The following is a 28,000-nucleotide window of genomic DNA, read 5'->3' on the forward strand; positions in this document are numbered from 1 at the left end:
ACACTATAAACAAGGCGAAGTACAAACATTTTATTTATTGCAGTGTTTAATTATTTACAGTACCGTTTGTTATGTCCCTGGGTGCTAACCACGTGCAAGCTGTTTGAAACTGCAAAGCTAACTGATGGTAACACAACAGCGAAAGGTGGCTGTGCTTTTATGCTGGTGCGGTCGCACCTCGTCCCTGGTACTGAAGGCACAGAAGTTTGCTGCGCTCCCTGGCCACGAACACGGTGGCCCCGTGGGGCCCTGCTCACCATGGGGCATCAGTCTCGGCTTGTTGGCGGTGATGCAGAGCAGGACACCGCGGTCTTTCCAGCCAGACTTGACCTCGCGCTCAGGTTTGTGACTGCGTGACAAGATGTCTTTGCATGGAGCAGGGTCAAGTTCCTGTTTCAGTCTCTACGGTAAGTACTGCTCGTTGCCATTTGTTCTTGCTGCTGGTTCTCTTTGGTTTATTTGAGCTTTAAGCCGTGAAACTGCTTTGAGGAGAGATCTTTGTAGCTGAATGATCTTAAAAGAGCCAGCACCCCTACTGTTACCCCAGCCTTGTCACTGGGTACTGAAATTGGATGTGTCATCTCCTAGAGCTGCATTTAAAGGTCTTAACCCAACACTGCAACTTCATTATGTTTCCCTTTAGTCTGAAAAGGGTAATTCTGAGACCACTGAAGCCTACATTTTGGGACGCATCTCAAGGCCAGATTACATTGGTTACTTTGGGAATGATCTCTCCATAGAAATTTGTCTTTTGGAGGGTGTCACTACCACAGATTTTATTGAGGATAAAATAATTTGAGTAGTCCAGTGGCTAAATTCAGGCCGAGGCTAAATTTCAGCTTTCTAACAAGTGTGTGGGCCTGAGAAAGACCTGCAGTTCCCACCACAGCCAGCAGTCCCCTGGGAGGTGTGCAGTTAACTTCTGTACTCCAGTTAGCTTCGTGAGAAACACGGATGTCGTTACCTTCTAAAACTTGGAAGGCTTTGTGTTTCAGTGCTCTTCTACACATCGGAAATGCTTAAGACTTGAATCCTGAAAATAAGTTACATTAATAAACAGCACTCTGGTCCTTCAGAAACATGCAGCAGGGCTGTCGGGTAGGGCTTGGTAGCACTGCCTGCTGCTCTCTCTTCCTCACCCTCCCATGCCTGGTTTACAGTTCAATAGCGAGTCGCTGCAGCAGCTGCCTCCACTGACTCTGAAATTGCAGCTTCTCCAAGACGGGATGATTACAGCTTTTGGCAGGTTTTCTCCTGTAAGTCACACTGTTATTCCGTGTTTTCACAGGCTTTTCTGTATAGCTGTTGTCAGAAAGCCACCCAAAGCCTGAAAGTCACAGAAGGTAACATTTTCACAGAGAAAATGTATAGTGTTTATTTCTTAACCTACCACACAAAACACTGAATTTAAAAGCTCTGTAGTGCCTCTGTACAATGACTCCTCTGGAGTTTGGAGGCAGCAGAGCTCACATGCAATCAACAACGTTGCTGGATCCTTGGCCCACGTCACGGATCTGGCTGCTGAGGCAGGAGCACACAGCCACGCCTGCCCCAGCCCTGCAGTGCGACACAGAGCCGACGAGCTCCCACCTAGAGGAGAGGGCAAAGAGAAAAATAAAAGTCAGCTGTTGGCCTTTCTGAGCAACCTGAAGTATTTATTTCCTGTGTCTGAAATTCTATCGTAGAATCTAGCTGTTAAGTCTGCACAAAAATACAACCTGCTAGTTTATTCTCATTATTTCTCTGGTAAGTTTAGTGCAAAATCATTGGGAGCACCACAAACTGAATGAAGGTGAGAGGACAAGGGATGGGCAGGAAGAGGAAGCAGGAGGAGAATGTACTTAAGTATTTCAAGAACCCAGCAGCATGAGCAGCATTCCTGCATCACTCCTCATGAATATTACTCAGTTACTGCCAGGAAACAACAGACATGCTCCTGGTGCCCACAGTTTCTATTAAGCTGTGTTTTCATAGAGGCAGATGTGAGCGCTTTCGTAAGCCAAATGAAAAACATTAAATTACCTGTTCACTATGGGATCAAATGCTTCCACTGTGTTCAGGTACGCGTTGCCGTTGTGACCTCCCACTGCAAAAATTCTCCCCATCAGTGTTGCGATGCCGACTCCACCCCGTGGGGTCGTAAGCTCTGCGACATACTCCCACTTGTTGCTGCGTGGGTCAAAGCGTTCCACAGAGCTCAGCGGAGAGTTGTCATCGAAGCCACCTGCAGGGGGAGTCATCACGCACTCGTATTTAGTCACTTGGTGGTAGTGATATTCTGGGTTTGTATTATCGGGGCTTTTAGTATAGAGTGGGCTAGTGTCTAGGTCTGTGTTTTTATCTGATTCTTAAAATGTCCTAAAAATCAATCTAGCAGCTCTCTATGCTGTCACCTTACACATATCACTTTAACACTGTTTCTTAAACTCACTTTGGAAGAGCTATTTCTGTCATTTGCTCCTTGAATTTGTATTGCACGTAGTTACAATGAAATGGCTTCTAACTTGGAACAGAAAAAAAAAAAACAAAACGGTAAGCCTGGTGTAAGCATGGGTTTTGATTTCATTCAGGTTTAAATAAAACAAGCTCTTGCAGTATGTTCAAAAGAAACAATTGCTGAAAACTTGAGTAGGAAAAAATCCTCAACGAAGACTGACTTCAGTGATGGACTCCCATTGGTGGGTAAGCTGTCCAAGGTGTATTTTACTCAAAAAAGATTTAATGACTACTTTTTAATGCATAAGGCATTAAAGCATAAGGGACTTGGTGTAATCTCTGAACCAAACAGCTGTTGCGGTATGTGCTGAAATCAGAACCGAGAGCTTTGCAAGTATGTGTAGTAACAACTTCTAGTAATAACTTATATAAAAAGGAAACTTGTGACGAGTGAGTTGCACAGTGATTTCGTAGGTAGACATCTTGTTCTGAACAGTATAGCCCTCCTGAAATGAGTTAGGAACTGTTTTTTATTTCCTTTTAACATATGTGATTAGTTAAATGTGCCATGGTTATGCTTGCTTTCTTCTCCTGCCTAAGAACATGCAGTATAGGCCAGGTCTGTCTCTTCCCCAGTTCCTTCAGCAAGGAGAGCCCCTTCCAAACAGTAGTGCTTGGCAGAAACTGCACGACGAAATGCCCCACGCCTACTCACCAACAACGTACAGGCACCCGTGGAGCTCACTGACGCCGTTGCCAGCTCTCCGCTGGCCCATCTCTTTCACTTCTATCCACTTATCCAAGTGGGGATCGTATTTCTCCACACTGGAAAGAGATGCTACACCGTCATTGCCACCCACTGCGTAAACGTGGTTCTGAAACATTTGTATAGAGAAAAATTATTTGTAATACACATGTATTTAGGTAGCTTTTCATAGGCAATGTTAGAATTACAGGAAAATACAGTATAGCCATACCCTCCTAATTATTTACCTTGACGTAGGAATTCCGACAACTTTATCTAACTTGCAAATGCTGTTTTCCAGCTAAAGAAGTGAAAAGGTTGTGTGTTGTTGCAGATGTTTTGCAGAGTACACGGGGAGGATTACAGTGGAGACAAAATGCAACGCATTCAAAGATGGCAGCGATAACAAAGCAGAGGCTCCTGAATGAGACCTGCAGCATTAGCCTCGCTCTCCCCTGTTGTTTTTAGAAGTGTCCTGGTGCTTGCTCACAGTACCTCAAGTACTTCTCACACCGGGAGTACAGTTTGACAAGAGTATTATCCTAAATACCCACACCTTTTGCAAGCTTCTGTAGGATTCTGACAGCCAGAGGAGCTCGGCCCTACCAGCTGCATTTGGTTTAAGTCCTGTGTTCTGCCTTGTAAAACAAGACTTGAAAAGCAGTCCCCGAGGTCAATTCTGCCACTTGCTGCAGAGCTGGGAGGAAGCAGTAACTCACCATGAGGGCTACGGAGCCAACTCCTCCCCTGGGAGTGTTCATGGGAGCTATCGCACTCCATCGATCAGACTCAATGTCGTATCTTTCCACGTCGCTGAAGCACGTGTTGTCATCTAAGCCTCCTATTGCGTAAATGGGGCCGCCGAGGGAGGCAAGAGCGATTCCTCTCCTAAGAAAACCATAGGATCAATACCACAGTGCAAACCCTTAAAGGGAATGGGAAATGTGCATCAGGTGCAACATTACCTGACTGGCAAGTATGTCAAAATATGGGAGAAAAGTAATGAAAGCTTATCAGGTGAAGCTTTAAATAAATAATGATCAGGAACTGTGGCTGATTCCCTGCACAGCTGTGTCAGTCTCACAGCATTACCTAGAAAGTCTTTTGTATGCATTACAGGGGATCTAGAGTTTTATCTTAACTTCACCTCAGCTTCACCTGTATGTTATTGTGCCATCCATGAACAGGACTGTTGAAGCTACAATATTTTAAGACTGCAAAAAGAGAAAGTCCTATTAAAAAAAAAAAAAAGAGGAAAGAAGGTAAGAAAAAAGGCCAGGCAGCATGGAATACTGTTTTGATTGCATGTCGTCAAAGGCCTAAGTATTCTAAGCAACTGTGTGAATATATGAGGTTTTCTTAGTTATTAAATTGCTCTACCTGAATACTGAATCTTGCATCTCCTGTCTTACTTTGTTGTGTCTGGCGGAGAACTAAAACCTGCTGGTTTTAACTTTGTTAGTATGGTGCTGCTATGGCTTGCAAATCAGTTTTTGACGGGTGATAATACATACTAACAGGCAAAGCTGTGCTGCAAAATCTAGCAATATGAGAGTACAATTAGAGTGTGAAATGAAATGTGTCGTTGTCGGAGAGCTTAGTGTAAAGCATGGTCTAGAATGAAACTGGTGAGATACTACTGAAATTACCAAGATGTCTGATTTACTGTTTCTCTGAGAATATTCTTGTGTTATTGCACAGAGGGCAAGTTTGCAGATACTTATGTGTGCAGAAGGTAGAGTTCCTCAACAGAATAAAGCGTGTGGCAATATCCTGGGCTTATCTGATATTGCCTCAGCAGGTAACTTGTAGTCACAACCAGTGGTGGCTGTTTTCTCTCAGCAAAATGTTCTGGCACTGCCTTCTTGAACTGGAGGGGTGGGGTGTGGCCAAGGCACAGCAGCCATTTCATTTACCAACCTCCTGAGAAAGAAATGTCACAGAAATCCAGAACTGAAGGTCATAAAGAATATGCCCAGCATGGTGGCAGGAGGGAGGAAGAGGAGCAAGAAGACATTTCTACAACTCTGGGCCTTCTCCTTTGATTAGGTCACAGCCACAAATTGTGTTAGGGTGCAGCCATGGCCAGTATTTCACTCCTAGTTCTACATGTCACTTTTAGAAGCAACAAGTTATGAAATTAAATGTAGAATTAATGAGGTTGATTTAAGTAACGGGGAAAAAAAAGAGATCTGAGAGTCCTATAACTCCATAGAAGAGTCTTACAGTAGCAAAAGCCAAGAAAAATCCACGATGTATCTTTCAGTGTTTTAGTGCTTCCAGGGGCAAAAATCAGGCAACTACTGGACTTAACTATTTTACTGTGCATGTCATGCTGATGTATCTTGCTCATTGCTTCAAAGAGATAACATACAAAAACACTTAACCAGTTTCAGAATCTTTATCTGTCTTAGCAAAAAGGCCCTAGTTATCAGAACATAAGTAGGGCTGCAGTGGAAGAGTTCTCTCTGCTTCAAAAGCCAGCCCACCAAAACGAAAAACAAAACAAGGATACTGAGGGGGGGGCAAAAGATACTGCTCTACAGATATTGTTTGTTAGGATTCAGGCCACAAAATAGGAAAAAAACAAAACAAAACAAAAGTTTGGAAACCCAAATAAAGGCAGGACAGAGACACAGTTTTTTAGCATTAACAAGAAATGATGTATCGTGGAGTAGGACTTAAATTTTGTCCCATGTGGATCCTGGGACACATACCTCTTTGTGTTCATCGATGCCTTCATCATCCACTTGTTTGTGAGAGGATCAAACACTTCCATGCTTCCTAAGTGTTCGTTTCCATCATGTCCGCCTACTGCATAGACTTTACCTGAAAGGCATGCAGAGATATCTGTTTGGATACAGAGATTGCCTGGCAGTGTTTCAGTTTTCCCTTGTAGAGTCTCCCTGCCTACGTGGAGAAATAAGCTCAAACAAAGGTTAATGTTTTTAAAGGTTTTCCGTATCAGGGTTTTATTAAGTTATGGACCTGATATTTTTATATGCTGTACTCAACCAGAGAGCTGTTTTATCATAGACTTTACACAAACCTTGAGATAAATAAACAGGGAATGTTCCTGTAGCTCAAGTAGCGCGGATCAGATCCGTTTCAGATCTTTACCTCAGCCTCTCCAGATTTTCTACAGGGAAAGCAGATCTCTGTTCTGCTGCAGCAACGCAGGGGATACCATGTACAAAGGAGAGCTGCATCGTGAGTGCTAAGCTGCTCTGGACTGCCCAAGCCTGGCTGCAGAAGACGATGACCCAAAACTGAAGGTAGGTCTGTCCTTACAGTCCTAGCAATTTGCTTGTATGGATTTTATTGTGAAGGAAGCTAGCATGAGTTCTAGCGAAGTCTTGGTGACTGCTGAGTAACTCCACTTTAGGGATTTGTGCTCTGAGATTGTATCAGAAGCAACAGCCCTTCATGGGGAAGAAGCTTTGCTAACATGAATTTGAGAAGCCATGCAAGGCATTTATTTAGCAATAGCACCAATTCCAGCAAAATGTGCAAACAAGTCCCTTTTGAACAGGGTTTCTTGAGTAGGTTACTGACCTCCCACAGAGATGACACCCACGTGTCTTCTCCTGCTGTTCATTTCAGGGCCGAAGAACCAGTTGTTCTTATTTATAGAGTAACATTCAATGCTGCGAAATGGGTCGCCTGATCCTCCTCGACCACCGACGCAGAAGAGCACACCTGAAGGAGACATAACAGGTTTCCAGAGAGCTAGCAGGGAAAATGGGGATAAAACTGCATAGCAGAGTAGAGGGAAAACTACGTAGTTCAGGAGAAGCTGTATTTCCCTTCAAGGGGCACAGTCATTGCCCTGCATATTGGATGCTGGACTTTGGGCTTTGTTTGGCATGCTGCTAGGGCAATTAACTGTCTACTCTCTTGCAAAAGTAATGCATATTTTAAGTATGTTTTCTGATTTGCTTAGGGAGAGAAACTGATTGTTAGTTAAATCTTAACTGAATGTAGAAATTAGAATTTGCAGCGTAATACTCATCACTTGCTTTTGGTGTAGGTTAGGCAGAGAATCTAAAAGCTAGCTCAGCCTTCTCGCACCAAAAGGTAAGTGCCCATTGCTTTCTGCAGAGCTTTGAGCATACTGCCTGCACATAATACACGTAACAGTTCTGGCTGATCAGAATAAATACTGCTCTAAACAACAAAAAAACACTCAAGTTCTGTTAAGAAAAGGTAGCACAGAACCTAATCACCACAGAGGTACACAATGGTTTTCCCAGCTATGCATTAACAACCATTTATACCAAGCTGTCTAGCCCTACGCAGATGCGCTGTCTTTTCTCCACACCACTTCATACTGGATAATCAGACACACATTTAATTACCAGCAGTCTGCTTCCTTGGTGTTGTGCGAATGGAGTATTCAAAGTCTGGCACTGCCCTGCTGCTCAGGTGAAGGTGGTAGTTCCTTGCTTCATCCAGCAAATCCCTACATTTTAGATTCTGCTTGACAATCTCTTCCTTTGCCACCACACCCATAAGGAAACAAATGGGCAAGAGAGGCAGTCGTACCTGACAGAAATGAACACAGTTGGAGTAACTGGCTAAACTGAATCTAACCATTTACAGCGACGTACACGTAACAGACTGCAACTTCCGAGCCTACTGTCAGCCCCGTGCTCTTTGGGAAAAAGAGCAACTTCCGTTTTCTTTTCCAGAGCAACACTGAGACAAACAGTTTGTTTGAGTGACAAATGTTTGCTACAACTATTTACATTTGTAGGCAACGCATTCACAGTGGGGGAAGAAGGGCAGCTTGGCTGTACCAGGAGGGCTGTGGCTGCAGGTGCACTGAGCATGGCCAGGGGTTCCTTCCAAGCGGGGTCTGCTGTTTCAATGGGATCGCCCTTCAGGCTAGTCTGGTGAGGGCACCAATTTTCAGCTCACTGCTGTGCCTGTGCAAAAGGACTTTATTTCTAGTTTTATCTTGGGTGGCAAGTCTGTCAGTGTGAACTAAGTGAATATTAGGGAGTTAGGGAGGTGTTACTGACTGCGCAGTTATACCCTTCTCTAGGATGACTTGACAGGTTGCAGGACATAAAACAGGCCATGGACAGCTAGTTGCCAAAGCCCACAGGGAGCAGAGGGAGCTACAGTGCTGGACACTCCACTCAAATTAAGATCAAATCTTGATGTCAGATTAATATTGGAATGTATCAGGAGCAGGTTAGAGACTATTAAAAAGATTAATACCAAAAAAAACATGACGAGGAGACATGAAGGTTAGAGAGCTGTAAGGCTGTAACCGTGCTGGTAGCTGCCTGTTGATACCGTGACATTTACACTGCTCAGATTTGAGTTTTCCTGATGGGTGGTGGTACCCACCACCACCAGGCACTGCCTGAGTGGGACAGTGCTGCTCAGCCACCAGCAGTCTCTGCCTCGAGCAACCTCCCATGACAGAGCAGCTCTGAAACAGGGTCAGCCTCTCAAAGACCGCCTTGAAATGTCCCTCCCCCCAGGAATTAATTTCTGCAAACCTCACATTGGTGCTTCTGAGAGAAACAATGAGGAATATGAAGGACAATCAGAGTGGGGCGCCAGCAGGAAGGCCAACAGGCAGGACAGGTCTGGACAGGGGTGAACTGAAGTAAAGCACTGCCTGGCTTGCTAAGGGCTGCAGTCAGCACCGTCACACAGCTCCCAGGCAGCTCAGCAAGAATGGTGAGGGACAAATCCAGCTCCTCCGGGGCTTCTCAGAGCAGCAGAGCGGTGCTGTTCACGGCTGGCAAGTATCCCTGTCTTTCAAGTAAGCAGGTCTCTCTAGCAATTATTCCTTAACCACTTGCTTTCAATCCCATTTCTTCCTTCCCTTTGGCCCCATTTTATTTTAGCCTGCCCCAAAGCACTACCATAGACCTGCTAATAGGCTCACAGGGTTAATAATGGAGTAACAACACAAGGCTGATGAAAATTCAGACCCTCATTGTAACAGTGAAGCCCATAAAACTTACTGTGGTGTTGATAATAACTGTCAGGAAGGCCCGTCCTGTTTCCTGCTAGCAATCATGTCAAATGCAACTGCAGGCTGCACGCATTTTGGCAAGCAACCTGTATTTGCAGGAAGGGTTTTACTTTCTCATTGTTTTGCTCTGGACTCTGGTTTCCATGAATAGAATAAAGCCGTTAATCTCATCTGCTAGCATAACTGGGTTGTAAACACCAACCTAATTCTTCTTTTTAAAATTTTCAACTTATATAGCCTGTAAATTTAATTAATAGTGCGCTAAAGAAGGGTTTTTGTATCAAAAAAAAAATTATGCTAGTCTAGATACAGCTGAAAATTTTTGGAAGTCACTTAATAAACAGTTGAGATCTTTTATAGGGAAAAATGAAAAAATAATGCGTTGAGGCAACAAGAGCAGCATGTTATTCGCGTGATGCAAATATCAGAAATTCTGATGAATGCAGCGCGTTCAAACTGGTGTTCAGTGACAGCTGTCAGACCACAGCTGATGATATGTGCGGCACTCTGCAGCACACGGCACATTCCCTCCTCCCCAGGGCAGGTTCTGCCTACCTGCCTCAGGTGGTGTATTTTAAACTTCCATAACCAGCACATGCAGAGCTTGTTCTTACCGTTTTGACAGGATGATGCTCAGGTGAGTGGCCCTGCTGTAAGGAATGCCTGCCTAAGGGTTTCCTCTCAGAAGCAGTGAATTCTTAACACATTTGAAGGATCAAAATGCAAACTCCTTTTGGATCCTACCGGTAATCAGTGCTGATATTCTACCTTGAAAAGGTCTAGAATGTGTTTCCTGGCTTGTTTGCAGGGCTGCAAAACCTTGGTCTTTTGCTGTTTGTATAACAAAACATTCTAGAAGTAGCATAACTTGATGACTTATCTCCATTCCTAGTCATATAACAAACAGCTTTGCTCTCCTTTCACAAGTGCAAATACTTACCAGCAAGGGAAGTGAGTTTCAGGCTGCATAGTATCAAAGCATATCAAGTGATGGCTCTAGGTTCTCCACTACATGTAAATCTAAGAATTCTCTGCTCTCCTGCTCTGGCACAGAAAGAGCTTTGTGCTGGCTCCCCCGCTCCCTCCTCTGATGAGCTTACAGTGAATACTCTTTTCTTGACAGAAACTGGAGAACGTAATTTGTTCCTGATGCTCCTGAGGCCTAACCTGCTCTTGCTGTCAACACACCATTATGAATACAAGATGAAGCACCAAATCTGGTAAAAGCATTTTTCTTCTCACAATCTACCGAAATACAAACAGTTGATATAGAACCACGTCAGGGACGAGACAGGCACCCAGCGCCTCACTCTGCCCTACCTGTGCAAGTATTTCATCCAGCCACGTAGCATGATGCTGGGGATTGGCTAGCAGCCACTTGATAGCAGCACTGTAAACTTGCTTTTCATTTTCAATGTTCAGGTCATTGGAGGACAAGAGTTTATGCAGGTGCTGAGGTGAGATTCTCACAAAGTCTTCACATTCCACCACCTCAGTGAAGTGTTCGCAGGCGTACTGATCGGCCATGTCCATCAAGTCGATGCGGTTGTGACTCTCTGCGAACGCCCTGACCGCCAGGCAGTTGGAGGGATGGAAGTGCAGCTTCATGTACTCGCAGCATGCCTTTGCCACCAGTTCCACCTGAAGAATGCAGGCAGCATACAGGAGCGGCTGGACGTTGTCCACAGTCAGTGTAAGCCGGGAGGAGTACACAAACTTCACGAGGTCTTCTACTGCGTCACCATCAAAGTCCCTGATTTCAATCAAAGTCTGCTTGGCTTCAGCCATTTCCGAAAGAAACATGGCTCTGAAGTAAGGTATAACGCACGCTAGCACCAGTTTGTGGCAGGAGATGAGCTTTGTACCAACCTGTGAGAAAAAGAAAAGAAAGAACTATTTCTTCAGTTACTTTCCTTCAGCTCTACAAGAAAGGCCAGTTAAGCTGAAAATGTAGTATTCTGGATTCAATACGTATTGAACTCCCGTATTTTGCTGAAACAAACAAACAGTGTTTGCTCTGTACTGCTGACATTAGATCAATGCATCCCAAGCAGATTTGAGCTGTAACTTGGCCACCAGAGCACGGCAAGGCCATAACACAAGGAAGCAGCATCATTCATCTGCTGAACTTTTTTGTCTTTCAAGAGCCATGTCCCATTTTTTAAAGCAAACTTCCTCAGGAACCTTCTCAAAGCATCTTGGGGACAAGAGGTGACTGCCAAAAAAAATCTTGGTTGTTTTATAAGTATGTAGAGATTTTGCAGGAAAACCTCTGAAATGACATTTTAAAACTATTTAATTTAAACCTCTGTACTTTTACTACTGTTTGAGGAGTCTGTAACGCTCTTCATAGAAGCAAAATCACGTAAAACTGCAATAATAAGAGCAAGTAGAAATAAACATAGGGATTATTAAAGGTTACCAATCACTTCAAGGCTTTAGAAGTTAGTTAGATGTGCTCAAAAGATGTACTATTTCCCATAAACATATTTTTAAAAATTCTGATCAGAAATTGTGAAACAAACTTTTCACTTTGAAATCTGCAGATTTCAATTACATTAAAAGATAGTCAACCCAATACTTGTGTTATAGTAGTGCTTTCTTACAAACTTGGTCATTTTTCACTCTGTACTAACATAAAGGGATGGGAGTTAAGCAGCAAATTTCATTGACAGATTTCACGTACGTCTTCATTTTCAGATTAAGGTGTGAGTGATTTAAAAGGAAAAAATGGATTTTAAATTCTATAGGATATTTTGGAGTTTTTCTAGATGTGATTCAATACAGAATCGCTCTTTCCTTTTTAATAGTGTCATCAACACAGGTGTAAGCTGTTTAGTAAGCACATTCAGTTCCAAGAGCAAATACACATGGAGGAGCATAAGGACAGATTCAAAGACAGGAATGAGCTGCTCACATGACAGGAGCAGTACTTCAGGAGAAATTCCTGACTTAAGTTTGCAGAGCACAAGTCTCCCCGTGTGCTCCTGTGGCTTATGACGGTTACAGTGTTAGTACTCAGGTACTGGTGTAAGAAGCCATTGCTCTAGCCTCTGCAGATTCTTTTCTCCACTTCAGGACTGGCAGCCTTCAATCCAGTATTTTTAAATTACCAAAATAGCTTCATACAAATAAAAATGAACAGTAAGAAAAGTCTAACTTACGGAAAGTTAAATTGCAGCCACAGGAAAGTATATTTTCCATGCCCAATTTCCCTAGCCAGAACACACATTAATGATGCTTATAACAACTGTAAACAATAAGACTATTATAAAATAAATAGAAAAGCAGGCTTTTTTGCAAGGGTGGATGGAAGGGGAGAAAGGAGAAGATGAGGTCAAAAGAAGTGAAGGGAAGGGATGCGTTGTTAACAGTTCTGAAATGTTCTTCCCCAAAAGAAGGTTTGTAGGTGCTGGCAACCACAGCTACAAATGGTAAATATAATTTTCTTGTGATCAGGGTATAAATAAGATAGAGCTGAGCTGCAAAGAATGTGTTTAAACAAAATGCAGTGCAAGAATTGTAAAACTGGTTCCCTCCGTCTCATTTACTCTTTGACTGGTTGTAGAATGACATGACTGAGGTTCTTTTTCTTTGCGAATGCTTGGAGTTAGATTTGTTCCAGAAATCCTGTTCGCCAGGAAAGATATGTAAGAGCAACACAGAATGCAAAAATAGAAAAATTGGGATCAATTGTGGGAACTTGCTTAGAAGGCAAGTTGGGTGAGGTGATAGTCACGTTCTTGATTTCTGGGACTGTCAGTATCTTTAACATCCACATTTTAGTTGTGAAATTTCTAAATGACAAAAAAAAAAAGCTTATTTGGACATGCCTCAGATCCAATAAGTATTGTATTGCTTTCACACACACCCCTCCCACTCAAATTCACTGCCATCTCCAACACCCTTATTTAAAGCCTAATCCTCAGCCTGTTAAATGCAACGGATGAGGGTGGGACTGTCACCTTCAGCGTCACGTCGCAGAGCTCTCCGGCTTCAAAGAAGTGAAGAAGAGAGCTGTGAAAATCCTTCCAAGCCTCATTTGCCTCAAAGACGAAGACGTCATCTTCAGCATCACCAGTGGAAGATCTCGTTTGCTGCTGCTGTGGCCTCCTTCTTCCCTTCATCAGATGTTGCTTTCCCTGCTCGGAGACCAAGGATTCTGAAGCCATTGGCTGGTTTGTCTTTCTCAGCGTGAATCTTCAAGTGCTCCTGCCAAGACAAAATCCAGCCCACCTGGGTCAGTCCTAAAATGTAGCTAAGTCCTTTTCATCTCCCTGTTAAAAAAACAAAAAACACAAACCAAAGAATAAATGAAGTATATTAGCTATTGTTAGTACCTACCATTAGATACCATGTAAAAAACGCTACCTCCAGTCTTATTTGGGGTGGGGTGAGAGAGAAAGAAGGCAAAACAGCCCAGAGACAAAATGGTACACAGGTACCTTTAGGAAAACCCCTTGTTTATGGACTTGTTCCCCTCACTTCTTGGAGAAAAACAAAGCAAACAAAAACAAAAAGGCAAGGATGTGTTCTCTGCTGTTCCTGACCTAACAGCTGTGGATGGCAGAGGAGCAGAGGGACACGGACAGAATGTTGATCCTAACCCAGCAGGTATGTTTGTACGTAAACATTACTGTGTACATGTTTTCCTTGAACTCCTCAAAGCTAAAGCAGTTCTAAAGTGTTTTGTGTATTTATGCAAATATACAAAGCAAAACACAAAATGAAACCATTCTAGTACTGTTTCAACAAGAACTAAAAAGAAATTTACATTTACAGAGAAACTTTGGAATGAAAATGATTTGCTTTTATCTAATATTAACCCAAAGACTGATGTTTAAAGCATGAAAATGAGCATCCTGCAAAAGTTTGTTACTGCTTGCTAGTTTTTATTTTTTAGGGTCTGTCTACTTATTTTAGCTGACAAAGTTTATGGTGTCTAAGATGTATAATGTTCTGACAAAAAGAATCTTAGTTGTACTGATAGCACAGCTTTTCCAGGACTGAAAAATGCATCTGGGATACCACAGGCAAGGGAGAGAGGAAATGGCTTTTTCTGCTTCTGTCACAGAAATATTTACTCTTTCTGCTGCTGTGGACTTCAGTTTGGTTTTGGTGGACATAAAATCCACCTTTTTATTTTCAAATAAAAGTTCAGTAGTAGGGGAACAGCAAATTGGTTTTTGGTTCAGTAGCGCAATTCAAGCTTCATCTGTGTCACAAATCCATGAAAACTTGAATCCTGTTAAGCCAGTGAGGTGTACACTGTGCTTTATTGAAAATGATGAAGCCCACAAGAAAAATGAAATACTGATTGAAAGCATGGTTACTGATTCAGGTTACAACCTGTTTTGGCAAGGGAAACAAATGGATCTGTAAGATTTTAAGACAAAAGTCTCTGGAAAGCAGAGGGAATATTTAGTAGTGTGTTCCTCTCTTACACTGGCTAGCTTTGGGTTTAATGTTTGCTGGTTAACTTTCTGTATGATCATTCTTTGTTCTACCCTAAGAATTGATGATTGCTCTTACCCTGCGATTTCTGCTCCTGGGCACTGGTGTTGGAGGAAGCCGACTGACACAAGTAAGAAACTTTTAAAATAAAAACCTAAGTCACGTCTGGGTGCAGGACTTCTGTTCTTCTGGAATATTTTTAAGGTACCCGTGCCCCTTAGTAAAAATGCAACTCCTCAAGCATCAGAAAGAGCAGGAAGTGACTTGAGGCGATCACACACATTTTTGCTCTAGGTCTCAGCGTGGCTGACAGCTCCGTGTTCCGTGCAGTTACAATTCAGGTGGCAGCAGCTGGCCAGGCAGGTTACGGTGCGGTGTGCTTAGAATATTCTCTACTGCTGCTGCAAGCGACGTACCTTTCCTGTAAGACAGCCAAGAAAAAGACCCAAGTTGGAATGCTGCACAAGGGTTTTGAAGAGCATCATGTGTTACTCACAAGTAAGATGTAGCATGTGACAGTACTTTTACAGTGGCATAGAAACACTGCTTTCAGACAGAACTGGCACTGACTCACAAGCAATAGTTTGCAGCTCCTAAGGAATACGGTTATGCCACCTGGTGTACACGCTAAGTGTGTCTGCATATTTTAATTGCAGCTGCATACCCAGGTTTACAAGCCTACAAGTGACCCTTTGTAAAACTGGCTGATGGTGGAAGTTTCACCCTTTCTGGACATGGCTTTGTAAACACCAAGCCCAAACTCACACTTCCTAACCTCAATCAACACTACTGGGGTGGCTTTTTATTTTTGTAATAAATTGAGCAGTAACTCAAAAGCCAACTGTAACTAATTTTAAGCAATGTTTTCTATCCTCACAGGATGCTCATATCAAGTGAAGCTGTTGGAGATGGTCTGGGCACTTAAGTGGATTGGTATATTTGGTACATACCAAGAGCAGACACGGTACAACAGGGGCAGAACCTAGAAATCACACCAGGGAGACCAAGGCTTTGTACATAAGCAAAGTTGTCGACAGGAATCACAAGTACCAGGAGAAGCTTCTGATACAGGTGACGGCAATATCAAATATGTGTATGGGCACATGACACGAAGGTAATCCTCAGGTAAAAAGAAGTTACTTTAACACATGGTAAAATTAACAGGTTTAATAAAACATGAATATGAAATTCAGATACTAAGTAGTATGACACACCACAACTTCACTGTGATGAGACTCTTGGACAGATAGTGATATCTTAGGTTAATATTTTAGTTCCCCAAAGTCACCAATTCAGGAACATCTTGCTTCTGTGATGTGTCTTGTTCCCCTGGTTGCGTAGCTACTCTGTCCCCAAACCTGACGCTTGTCTTAATTTCAGTATCTGAGATTTAGAGTCTTTAACCAAATCATTGGCTTCTATGGAAAAGAGCAGCTGAAGCCATGAGACAGCTGAAATGCTAACTTGGAAGGAGATAGAGGTCCCTGTATAACTGCAGCTGGCCAGGGATAACTAAGGGCTACCAAGCTGTATCTTGCTCAAGAAATATCACTGTGAGCATTACTGTTGTCTGTTGTGAAATCGTGTTTTTTTTTTTTTTAACAACCAGAGGTTTTAGAGGAAGTCAGCAGCCTGTACCTCACTTTACTTCTGGAAAGAGGCAGATGACATGTTCACATGGCATGCTTGTAGAGTTACACACGGGAGTAATATTAGAAGAGGTAACACGCAATGTTAAGAACACGTACGTGAAATGCATGATATAATCTGTCGGGACAAGGACAGAAGAGAGGTGTAATTTGCAGCAAATACCGGTCTGGTCTGATTTGAATGCCTGGCTACAAGCCTTGGCTGTTCTCAGCTTTTAAACAGACCAGCAATGAGTTTTAGCAGTAGATTTTTTCAGTCAAGATAGTGCACTGCAGAAACATGAAGGTCTTGCAGAAGTCTTGAAGGTCAGCATGCTTCAGCTCCAGTCTATTCCTCTTCCTAGCAAGAACTGGAATGACAAATAGTTTTGCCATTGTACAGCCTTAAAGGGATAGCATAACAAAGTTGTATTTTCCATCTTCTGAATTGCATACAAGTACTCTAGATTAAAAATCACTTGCTAGGAGGCTTAATAAGCATTTAGATTAGCGTGCATGTTCTGTCAGTGTCATACCATGACTCCACAGACCAATGGAGAAAAGTTGTTTGCAGACGTGCCTCAAATCAACAAGAATGCAATGTAACAGCAGCTACGTGAGGGGAGGTTAGTGCTCGGAGAATGCTGCACACAAATCATGCGGCGCCTTTCCTTCTCTAAAAGCAAGTATTGCCATGGCCAGCCACTGCCCTCATTTTATCTTGGCAGTGAAGCATCCACGCTTGGGTGCAGACTGGCATTTTCCCTGCCTGAGCAGTGTTAAGTTACCGGCTGTAAGGAAGCTGAAGGAAGTGCCTCATTCACGGCATCATCCGGTGTTAGTCTGTAGGCAGCAGCCTAACACTTTCCATGGAAGAGTAATGCCCTGACGAAAAAAAAGTACATATTGTTTGTATCACACTATTGTTTGCTGGCAGCAGCACAGCAATTTTACTGGTCGAGTTATAAACATTTAGAAATATTTGTTGGCAGAGTGCAGCTGTCCAGAGATGATGTTCCAGTCCTCGGAAAAGGGCTCAAGGATCCCAGCCCAGCTATTTCTCAAGAAACAAGCAGGGGTGGTCGGTCAGAGCACAGGCACAAGATAGCTGCTTCACTTCAGTGAACCATAACGTGCTAAAGTGATTCATTCACTTCTGATTTGTTTGTTCTAGCCAAACACTGAAATTGAAGCAACCATAAAACGCCTCGAAGCTGACAGAGCAATTACGTCCAGTTCAAGTAACGCGCCTCAAGGAATTCTGCAGCAAAATGGAAGAGCTGTCAGGCACAAGCTGGGCATGACCATCGCTGTTTTCCTCTGTGGTGAGCTGACAACAGGCCAGCCCACGCATGGAGCACACGGCCTCCTCCCCAGCACACCAGCTTGGAGACGATGCCCCAGAACAAGAGGACTGTCTGCACAGCTCCGCGGGCACAATGGAGGAGGGCACCTCAGCTACAGGACATGGAAACAGAACCATGAGTTAGGTACCACTCACAACTTGAAATGCTCAAACAAGGGGTTTTGTGCTATTGGTAGGTTTATAAACAGGCATTGGATCTGAGTACACAAATCTACTTGTGCAAGTGCAGATGTGTAACACTGACTAAGTCTAATGAGGAGCCTGATGAGTGTCTACAGGTCTATGATGGTGCTGCTGCCCACAAGATGTGAGAGGCGTCGTCAGGGATGAGATCCTCCCTGGCTGAGGCTGGCTAGCAGAGGGCAGGATCACAAACTGCAGCCCCACAGTAGCTGCTCGCTATGGCTGGCTTCAGCTGCCTTGCCAGGAAGGAACACAGTGAGGGGAAATATGCCCATGCTGAAATACGGCAAAAACTAGCTCACCCATTCCATCCAGGGAGTGGTAGAAACTTTCTGCAAAACTGCCCCACTGCCCATGCTGATGAGGCGAGATCAGGCCAAGCAGGAACGCCAACAGAGCGGATGTGGTTGGAAAATACAGGGAAGTTCACATTACATGCTGTATTGCAAGCCCAAGCCCTGTGTGCTTACTGAAAATTAAGTACACCACAAGACTGAAGTAACAGAAAAATCAGATAATGCATGCGCAACTGGTTTAGTTTGTTTAAAACCACCAGGCTTTCTTGCATAGAAAACCATGAAAAAGCTAGTTTAGCCAACACTAATATAAGATTTCCAGGTCCTTTCACGACTTCCAATGGTCTCTGTAGCAGAAACTGACAGGTATAATAACTGTTGTGTGTTACTTGTCACACGGGTAAGTAAAAAGCTGCCTTACATTGAACAGCAACCACAGTCTTCTATAACCAAACACACGTCAGTGCTGTAGATGCTACTATTTCTAGGAAGAAAATTCAACAAAAAAAGAACGTAAATGGTGGGCTGCAAAGCATGACAAGCACAGTTAAACAAAATCTCATTTTGGAAATATTCTGCCTGATCATCCTTTAATACTGTTTTGCAACAGCTTCTTCACTGCTTCCTTTGATCCCAAAAATGAATGAGCTCAAGGAGACGCTCCTGAGGTTTAATCCCAGGTTCCATCAAACACCAGAAAGCAACTATCTTCTGGGCTTTCTGAGATGACAACTTGACAGTTTTGTTCATTTTTTTTTAAAAAAAAACAACAACCTAATATTCCGTGACTTGTTTAGACCTGCTTTACTTTTCCCCACTTCAGAACAACCAAAACCCACCAAAATCCCCAGAACACCGGGGAAGGAGGGACCCTGCCTTTTGGACACACAAATACTTGAGGGGTGCTTTATCTACGCAAGGCAACCTCAGAAATACCTGACAAGCAGAACACAAAAGAAAAAACACTGCCAATCTGGGCAATGCTCAGAAGTGGAGTGAAGTGTTGATAGATGCACTGCAGGCAGCAACAGTGGTCACTGGTACTTCACATCTAAGACCAAACAGGCCCTTGCCAAGGATTTCCATCAAAATACTGGCAGTCTGAGGGCCTCTACAGCAGCCTTCAGCCCAGCTCTTCCTGGGAAGCATTAACTTGAGAGCAAAATAGTTTCCAGCAAGTCGTTTGCCAGCTGCCCTTGATCCTGGACTTGTAAATCTAGGAACAGCACCCAGCAGAGCATCCCAGAGCCTTCAGGCTCATTCAAAATCAGGAGGACAGGAAGGAGATAACAGATAAAAGGCTTCACAACCCATGAAGCTGTGCCTGTTGATGCAGGTAAGTATTACTACATTTGTTTGTCGAATCCTGCTGAGGAAGAAGGAGGATACGGGCTAGTGTGGGACTACAGAGTGCTGCATCAAAGTAGGTACACAGTAATCACGCCCTCTGTTGTGAACAAAACTTAGTAGACTTGCTTTTACAAACACCTGGCTAGCTGTAAAATAGAATGCCAGGCTATGATATGTAATTGACAATTTGAGTTTCATTTATGCCAGGTCCTGAGAATGCTGCTGCACAAAAACTACAGGCGTAATCTGGGCGTGTTAACACAGGGGACTCGCTTCTTATGCAGTGTAGGAGCTGGTGCATAGCTTGCAGGGTTATCAATCCCCCCTAACTCAGAATTTTGTCTCCTACCCAGCTGCCCAGAGGTGAACCTTGCCCAGCCCAACCTCCCTTACAAATAATCAGCGCAGAACTGCCCCTGCTGTGGTTTTAGCCTGCCAACACTCACTGAGTTACTTCACCTGGGCCTTGTTGGTCGCCACAGGTGCAGAGATGAGGCTTCGCTTCCAGAAGCCTTTGCAAGAGGTGTAGGAGGCCCACCTCCTTAGCATTGCTACACACACGATGCATCACACAGCTATGAGTACGGACTCATTAGGACGGGAGATTGATCAACGAGCCTTACACGGCCTGCGCGTCCCCTCTTAATTGTTACTTCCCACCCACCACCCAGCTCCCCTGGGGAGGTCCCCGCCGTGCCGGGGGCCGTTGGGGACCGTTGGGGACCGTTGGGATCCGCAGGCCCCGCTCGCCGCGCTGAGGGGCCGGGCGTTACGTAAGGCACCGGGCGGCCCCGCCTGCTCCACCGGGGCTCCACCGAGCCTCCGGAGCTCCCCGAAGCTTCCCCCCGCGTCCAACCCGGCCCGGCCCGTGAAGGGGCAGCCCCCCGAGGGGCCGCCGAGCCCCGCCGCCCGCTCACCTGCGCCTCAGCCGCCGCCAACGGCCGCTGGAGGGGGCGCGGGGCGCATGCGCGGCGGCGGCAGGGAGGGAGGGAGGCGGGAAGGGGGAAGCGCGCGCCGGTGGCGGGAAGCCCTGAGGGAGCCCCTGAGGGGACTGAAGGCAGCGCCCGCAGGGCTGCCTGTACCTGTGCCTGTACATGTACCTGTGCCTGCACCGGCACAGAAATCACTATCGTTGTCACAGAAATCACTAGATGAGAGTAAACGGTGTTGCTTGTGATGGTTTGGAATGTGATCTGTCGGTCGGTGTGAAATCAGCCACGCGCTGATTGATCGGGGTTTTGCAGTGAGGGCGAGGTGCTCGCGGTGGTACAGCTCTGTACCGTCAAAAGCAAGAGGCATGCTTGGAAAAAAGAGCAAAGCACGTGGCTAGATGCAGGTTTAAAGAAACCTTGAGGGTTAGGGTAACAGGAATTTGTTTCAGATTGGAATCTGGCAGGCAGCTTAATTTCAGTGGGACAGTAGGAAAAATCCCTTTCATTAAGCTTCTGGATTGAGGAAGTTCTGTGCATTTAGAGTTCCGTTTCCTGAACTGCCACCTAAATTCGCGTATTATTGCATGTATATATTGGTGTTACCAGCAAGTGTTAAATTATGAGCATTGCCCCAGGTATGAGTTTGGGGCCTCAGTGTTGCCCTGGGCTCGGAGACAGTGGCAATATGAGGTACAGACACAATTTTGTAAGTAAGTGGCCTATGTTTGTGACAAGAAACATGATATGGATGATAGTTGTAACACAGAGAGGAGGATTCAAGAACTTTATAAAATACAGCAGAGCTGGTAATCCCAGGCTTTGCTGAAGAGACAGATCATGCTGCGGTGTTGTGGGGAGCTTTAACCCGTGCTAGTAGGAGTGGGTCTGCCCGAAGGGAGCTGAAGCCTCTTAGAGGCATCTGAAAACATGGGGACACGCAGACCTAGGCACTAGTCATCTCCTGGAACTTGTTTCTCTTCCTAATTAACACATTTGGTGGTTCAGCCAGGCCCCGATTTCACAGCTCAGCAGTCCTGCTGCTCTCCTGGCATGGGGCTGTGGCTGAGGCAGGGGAGTGCCAGCTCCAAGAGGCGGCCAAGAGGAGGCAAAGCACAAGAGCAGAGTCCCCACTGGGCTCATAAGTGCCCTAAGCTGGCAAGTGGGATGTCCCTATTCGAATCTGGGGCTTTGCTGGAAGTGGCTATGTGGTTTGATGGCATAGGCTTCTGCTAGGTTTAAATCCTCACTTTTATGTTACTTTATGCCAAGCAAAAGTGAGAATATGCAGCTCAAATAATAGCAGGAACTGCACAAAAGCACAGAACTTAATTCAGAGTAGATGCAAGACAAAAATGCTCTTTTCAAATTTCAGGGTTGCTTCTAAGAAAGGGAGAAGAACAACTAATTCACTGGACATACGTGCATATTAGCCTCCTTTTCCCTTGTGGCTCCAACAACACTTCTCAAAAGTTTTGCCATTAGGAGGGTTTTAATTTGAAATGCAAAAATAGTAATTCCTTTACCTGGATAACTTGTTCATTATTAATTTTAACTTATTTCCATGAGTAGAATTTTGAGAAGCCCTTTCTCAGCCACAGGATCAACTAGGAATCAAATTGTCCCAACCTGGTAACTTGTGCTTAGAAAGTCCTGTTCCGTGGAGTTTGTATGAGTACCAAAGGAACCCTTTCTTTTTTTTTTCCTGCCAGTTCTTGCCAGCAGCACTAATTTAGACCTGTTGCTACATAAGAGCAGGTAAAGCTGGATTACAAGAGCTCTCAATTGTCTGAAGAATCTCAGTTGGCAGGACAAATGCTCAGGAAGGACATCAGGACGGATTACACTGGAAACCACCCATGTGTAGCTGTGCTTAATGCAGCAATGTGTTCAGACCTCCCTCAAACAGCCATGCAGCCAGCTATTGCACAAGTAGGCAGAAAACCTCTCTGATCTGAAGAGGTCTTTGACCAGTGTTTCATTGCCTAGTGTTCTGCTGTTCCACAGGCCAAGGGGAGTTTACACAGACCTTTGGAGGCTTAACCTCTTCCTGGTCACAGTGGTGCCCAGGGAAGCAGGTGGGTGGCTTGTGAGGGACAGCGGGGCTCCTCTGGGGCCGTGGCCCCAACACCCGCAGCACCAGGCTTGCTTCCTGCTGTGGAGCATCCCTAATACCCTGTTCCTGCAAGGGGCAGAGCAGGGTGTGGAAGAGAAAGCCTGGAATCATCCTGAGTTGTTGGAGCTGTGGCATCTTGTGCAATGAACAGTGCAGGGTTTAAAAGAAGTGGAATTTGCCCTCAATCATCTCTGTGTGTGTTTGAAGAGATAAAAAACAGAGGTATGTGGAAACATGCATGTTAGCTGGTATCAGTTCTAGTTTAACATTGGGCTGTGAAGAACGCATGAGTTAGCTGAAATGAAGGCTTATCCAGGAGTCGCTGGCTTCCTTGTCAAGGCTTTCTCTCCTGGTCTATAATAGTGTACAAGTCCCATGGACTTCCACTTCAGCTCACCCCAGTACATGAATGAGGAGCTTCCAGGTTTTTAGCATCTCCTTGATTTTTATTTAAAGATACAAGAGCCTGCTAGTGTGAGGACAAGTCCATGACTTTTTTTTTTTTTTTTTTTTCAGTGTAACTTCTACCTTTGGTTGAAATAAGTTGCGTTCTCAGGTGACCATGAAATGCAGAAGGGCACCCGGTAACTGGCCAAGAAATACTGCACCCGTTTTAGAGGAAGCTGTTTGGAAAGTCTGGGGATTACCAAGCCATGTGGGAAATGACACCGGCAGAGGGCGCGTTACTTGATGCTGCTGTGCCTTAAATGCACCTCCAGGACCTGGCTATGGCTGAACTGCTGCGAGGCACCTTTTGGGTAAAGAACTGCATTTATTCTGTACAAGTTGTGCTGATGTTGCTCATACATAACGCGACAATCAACATATTCAGGTAACACTTGATTAAAAGGCTGTGGCTTTTCAGGTACTCACTACAAAAGCACATAAAACCGTGTGCATTATACGGCTTTTAAAATTTTAAATGATTAGTTAAGGTGAAGCAGACCACCCATATGAATTTCTTCCCACAAGATCACTGCTCAGTGATGAGTCCAGATTAACACATATACTCAGGCAATCCCTCTGTTGTCCCAAAATGGGCTTTGCTGCATTTCCTGTCTGCTTCAGTGCAGAGAAGAGCTAGGGTTATGCATGTTATGCAGGTGTGTTTCTGCTGCAGGTGTGGAACAAGTCTCTAGGTGTGAAGGGTGTTGGTGGCCTGGAGGAAGTACCTGTCTTGCTTCTGCTCTGAATCAAAACCACTGCCCTACACATGGTCCATGTTCTGTTTTCACTCGTGCCATGGGGAAACATGTTCACTGGTTGCTTCGCTGTCCGATGATTGCATCAAACTTCACATCTGTTATCTTTTTCAGATAATTCAAGGCACGTTCTGGAAGCAACCTGAAAGATAAAAACATGCAATGAAATCTAGGATAAGAACTTGGGTCATGGGAAAAGTGGCAGCACAGGTGGGACAAGAGCTGGTCTGGATGCAGAATGCATGCTCACCTCAGACAGAGACCAAAACTGAAACTGGGAGTAGTTCCCAAGGATATGTAGCCCTTGAAATTCTTTGGCTAGCTTTAATTCCGATCCCTTCACCACCTTCCTCTTTTGATGATAACTCCAAGGCCAGGTATCTTTGCTTTCAAAACTTCATCTGGTTGATTGAGGAATTTGGGGAAAACAGAAGACTCTTTACAGGCTCTCATAAATAGGAGGTTTTGTTTAGAGCCAAGTTGTCTGCTCATCAAGTTGTTACCAAGGGTTTCTTGAGGTACTGTAGAAGCTAACTGACGTGGTAATTTAGTTGTTCTGATGTGCCTTCCAAGTTTGGAAACTAAGCTCTGGTTAAAGTGTTGTCCCAGCGGAGCAGCTACAATGGGGTAATGAAGAAGCCTGAGAGGACAAATTGCACTTCTCATGGCCAGCAGAAGCAACAGAGTCCTTCTCAAGCACCCTTCCCAGCCCCTGTGGCCTAGATCTTCTGGTGCTGGCATGAGGAAGTGAAGGCTAAAAAGCAGCAGTTCCTCAGCTGCTTCTGGAGCTTGTGGCTGCTGGTTCAGAGAACCTGTGAACCTGTTCTTGGCAAGCCCATGAGAAATCTTGTCTGTGAAGGAAGAGATCCCTCGGTCTCCCTTTGCCTGCCTGTCAGCCTGTGGAGCAGTCAAGATCCCCACTCAGCAGCTCTCTGCAAACAGTGGGTTGTAATGACCTATGACAGGACTCAGCAAAAACTTTTTGTTCTCTGCTGTTTTCAATAGAAAGAAATATGATTTCTTCTATTTCATTGTCTTCTCACGTATTCTAAATTATTGGTTAAACTTGAATCCGATGTTACAAGCTTCATGGTTGTACACGCATGGAGTTATTCCCGATACTTATGTTGTTCTTACCTTTCAAGAAGTAAAGCAAAGCTTTGATTTGATGGAACAAAAACCATTTTCTTGTTAGTGAGAATTCCTTCCATCAGTTCCTTTACAACTTCGTCAACCTCCAAAATCCTTCCAAGCCTTAAACGAAAGGAAAGCATTCATATAAGAGCAACAGTGGTAATATAAAGGTAGCAGTTGAATATAAAGTAGGATGTTTCATGATTTCATCAAGTCAGGTAATTAGAAGATGATCATTATGTAGGATAAACAATGTTGCAAATTTTTGTTAGCCAATCGTATACACCAATTAACCTCAGTTTTATATACTCAGTTTGAATAACAGTTGTAAAGCAGATTGAAACATGTAATGCTGAATTTTGACCATTACCTAGTACTGGGATTTTTGACAAATCCGGTATTTATAAAAACTGGGCAGAGACACGTTGTTTTTATTCCATCCTTTCCCAGGGTAGACAGCTCCTCGGTTAGAGCTTTATGAAATCCAACAGCAGCAAACTTGCTTGAACTGGTGAGGAAAAAAGCACAAATAAGAAGGTATGAATGCTATTTCCAACCTCAAAAAAAAAATGGAAATCTGCTGAAACAACATGCAGTACTAACTTGAGGGGGGAAAAAAGGCGATCCACCTGAGAGGCCAGAGAATAAATCTACTTTTCCCTGTGCTGCTTTTCAGTGCAGCATAGTGCTGAAATGTATATTGTAAATGTATATGGGGAAGACACTGTGGAATTTATAGGGGAAAAATCTAGGCTACCCTAGCAGTGAATAGTCAGATGAATGTTAAGAATTCTTAGGAAATAGTAATTCACATGCATAAATCTAGTGTTTCCTTCTTTAAAGTTCACTTGAGGCAAGCCTGTGCTGTCCAGCATTTCTCACTGCAGGGGAAAAAAATACTGCCTAAGTTTTTAAAATGAAGAATAGTAAAAAACAGTAAAACTACCTATTGTTTATTTGAGGACTACAACAGCTCACAAGCGCACTATGATATTGTAAGAAGAAAAGAGGATACCTTTCTTACCAACCAAACTCTGGATAAGGTATGGAGAGAAAAAGAAATGGAAGACAATATTAGTTGATTTATCACATCACCATTCCTTCCCTGAAATGTTCTTCCTGATTCAGTCAACACTAATAAGCAAATCACTGGGTACACCCATGAGTTCTTATTTGATGGGTGTTTTTGTTTTCCCCTCCTTAGCCATCCTGCTTTGCAAGTAACTTATCCAGTGGCAAACTATCTTACTCTCCTTGCTAGTGCAGGAGACAATTAGAAACGAGAAACAAAGAGAGCTGATTTGGAAGTCACTTACCAGTAAGCCACCATGAAAGAGGTTACAAAATGACCTGCTGCAGAAGCCACCGTAACAATGTGACCCCGGTTGTTGTCCATCATTGTTGGCAGAAAAGCTCTGGTTGTCTGGAAAGGGTTTTAGAACAAGAGGAAGAGGTGGGGCGTGGGAAGGAGGAAGCGAACAGTAACTTCATAGAAGTCTTCGACATTGGCCTCAATTATATGCAATTAAGAGATCCAGTTATGTGCAATTAAGTGACTAAGCCTATCCCTGGCGCTGGGGGGTGTATGGCACCAAGCTCCTGAGAACCACAGAAACACCCAGTCTCCTTTCAGTTTTTAGGTTTCACTCATCAGCAGCCAGGCTGCCAGTGTCTCTCCTCAGCACACCCAATCTGCAGCACGCCCTTCAGTCCCCTGCAAGCACAAGTTGTTTACTAATCGCTCTGTTTTCCCTGCTGAACGCTGCCCCTGTACCTGAGCTTTGTCCGAGCTGGGCCAAAAGCCAGGGCTGGCCCTACCCTGTCTGGCCCCTGGGGCCAAGTATCAGCCGCTGCCTGCTCTCAGGGCTTGCTGACAAAAAAACATTTTGCATTTTTGAGCTGTGCATTTTTCCTGCCTGCAGGGTCTCAGTGCCTGGCTGAGGGTGCCCCCACCTCCTCAATAACACTCACACCACCACGGAGGGACGAACACGCCAGTGGCCCTTACCCAGATGTGGGCGAGAATGTTGACCTCAAACATTTTCTCAATCTGGTGGTCCTGGGTCGAGAGCAGGTCGGCAGCCGTGATCACACCAGCATTGTTCACCAGGATGGAGACATCGCCAATGTCCTTCTTCACCTTTTTGGCAAAAAGAACGTGCAGCCGCGTGTCATTTGTTATCACAACAGTGCAAGGTTGTGAGTGGCAATTTCTTACAATTCTTTTATTTGAGGTAGGAATTGTGCAGTATCCTTGAAGCCAATTTAGATGTGACATTTTTCCCTTGATTACTGGCAGTATTTGTACTCTTCTATACATCACACAGATGAATATGCCCTGCACAGTCACAGCTGGCTCTGTGGACATACTGAATATTTTGGACCACCTGAACCTTACTCCTTACTCTCTACAATAAAGTCTTTCAAATTTCCACAGAGGTGTCTGTGTGGTTTTTGGCAAGATTAAAGGAAGATGTTCCTTCATGGGTCTAAAGCCTACAGTGAGAGCTCGCAGGGACAGAGGCTCGCGAGGGAGGACGAGCTGGGCTGGGATACCCAAAGGGCCACTGTGATCTCTGTACGTGCAGCAACAGAAGGGCAGCGATTTCAAGACCTGCACACCGTGAGTGGAATACCACTGGCTTTGTGCTCGTGCACCTGCTCCCCTACCTTCTCCGCCGCGCTGTAGATTTCCTCCCTCTTGCTGCAGTCCACCACGAAGGTGTGCACGGTGGCTCCCAGCTTCTCGCACTCCGCAGCCGTCTCCCTGAGGCCGTGCTGGGGCAGGGAGGAGAGGAGCAGAGGTTATGTGCCACGCACCCCGCAGGTGCTCGGCAGGACGGGGAGCGGGGGCTCGGCAGCCCGTTACCGTGTCCACGTCCCACAGCACCAGGCGGCTCTGGCGCCGGGCGAACTCCCGGGCCGTGGCCCTGCCCAGCCCGCGGCTGGCCCCCGTCAGCAGCACCAGCTCCCCGCCGACGGCCTTCCTGCGGGCGGGCAGCAGCAGCCGCACCGCCGCCTCGGCGTAGGCATAGAGCAGCGTGCCCAGGAACAGCGCCAGCTCCCGCACCGCTCCCACCGCCCCCATCCCGCTGCTTGCAGTGCCCGCAGCCCTCTCAGTGCCCGCAGTGCCCGCAGCGCGGGACCCTGACAGCAGCAGGGG

The 28,000-nt window shown here is 44.9% G+C and overlaps 2 protein-coding genes and 1 long non-coding RNA gene across 13 annotated transcripts; 1 reads left to right on the top strand and 2 right to left on the bottom strand.

Annotated features, from left to right (window-relative positions):
* Window positions 1-10: 10 nt before the first annotated feature.
* KLHL8 (kelch like family member 8) lies at window positions 11-20,497 on the bottom strand. Of its 11 annotated transcripts, none has more exons than XM_072037542.1 (13): window positions 20,374-20,452; window positions 17,050-17,719; window positions 16,382-16,632; window positions 14,712-15,054; window positions 13,145-13,456; window positions 10,500-11,048; window positions 7,540-7,726; window positions 6,737-6,880; window positions 5,899-6,010; window positions 3,901-4,069; window positions 3,152-3,311; window positions 2,023-2,224; window positions 11-1,590 (listed from the first exon to the last, which is right to left on the bottom strand). In XM_072037542.1, exons 5-13 carry the CDS (start codon window positions 13,349-13,351, stop codon window positions 1,467-1,469), a joined length of 1,854 nt encoding a protein of 617 aa, XP_071893643.1. In that variant the 5' UTR covers window positions 13,352-13,456; window positions 14,712-15,054; window positions 16,382-16,632; window positions 17,050-17,719; window positions 20,374-20,452; the 3' UTR covers window positions 11-1,466. The 11 variants fall into 11 exon arrangements, with proteins under 11 accessions (XP_071893643.1, XP_038034655.1, XP_071893641.1 ...); XM_038178727.2 differs by having other exon boundaries at window positions 13,145-13,391; window positions 16,277-16,632; XM_072037540.1 differs by having other exon boundaries at window positions 16,277-16,632.
* On the top strand, window positions 20,098-27,269 carry LOC119716833 (uncharacterized). Its single transcript, XR_005265541.2, has 2 exons — window positions 20,098-20,229; window positions 23,018-27,269. It is a non-coding gene; the product is annotated as an uncharacterized lncRNA (long non-coding RNA).
* On the bottom strand, window positions 23,254-27,996 carry LOC101799420 (estradiol 17-beta-dehydrogenase 11). Its single transcript, XM_027456971.3, has 7 exons — window positions 27,707-27,996; window positions 27,508-27,615; window positions 26,846-26,977; window positions 26,154-26,260; window positions 25,208-25,345; window positions 24,841-24,957; window positions 23,254-23,845 (listed from the first exon to the last, which is right to left on the bottom strand). The coding sequence occupies exons 1-7, from the start codon at window positions 27,923-27,925 to the stop codon at window positions 23,758-23,760; spliced, it is 909 nt and encodes a 302-aa protein (XP_027312772.3). The 5' UTR covers window positions 27,926-27,996; the 3' UTR covers window positions 23,254-23,757.
* Window positions 27,997-28,000: the final 4 nt, after the last annotated feature.

This window comes from Anas platyrhynchos, chromosome 4, assembly GCF_047663525.1.
Source record: "Anas platyrhynchos isolate ZD024472 breed Pekin duck chromosome 4, IASCAAS_PekinDuck_T2T, whole genome shotgun sequence".
NCBI lineage: Eukaryota > Metazoa > Chordata > Aves > Anseriformes > Anatidae > Anas > Anas platyrhynchos.

What these genes read in the sequence shown, in the direction of transcription:
- KLHL8 (XM_072037546.1), bottom strand. Translation starts at nt 13,351, where the DNA reads ATGGCTTCAGAATCCTTGGTCTCCGAGCAGGGAAAGCAACATCTGATG. An exon ending in TCTGCGACGTGACGCTGAAG is followed by an intron (nt 11,049 to 13,144) that starts GTGACAGTCCCA and finishes TTTTTCTCACAG; the next exon opens with GTTGGTACAAAGCTCATCTC. An exon ending in GCATCGATGAACACAAAGAG is followed by an intron (nt 4,070 to 5,898) that starts GTATGTGTCCCA and finishes TGGTTTTCTTAG; the next exon opens with GAGAGGAATCGCTCTTGCCT.
- LOC101799420 (XM_027456971.3), bottom strand. Translation starts at nt 27,925, where the DNA reads ATGGGGGCGGTGGGAGCGGTGCGGGAGCTGGCGCTGTTCCTGGGCACG. An exon ending in ACATTCTCGCCCACATCTGG is followed by an intron (nt 26,261 to 26,845) that starts GTAAGGGCCACT and finishes AACCCTTTCCAG; the next exon opens with ACAACCAGAGCTTTTCTGCC. An exon ending in TCTTTCATGGTGGCTTACTG is followed by an intron (nt 25,346 to 26,153) that starts GTAAGTGACTTC and finishes TTTCCTCACCAG; the next exon opens with TTCAAGCAAGTTTGCTGCTG.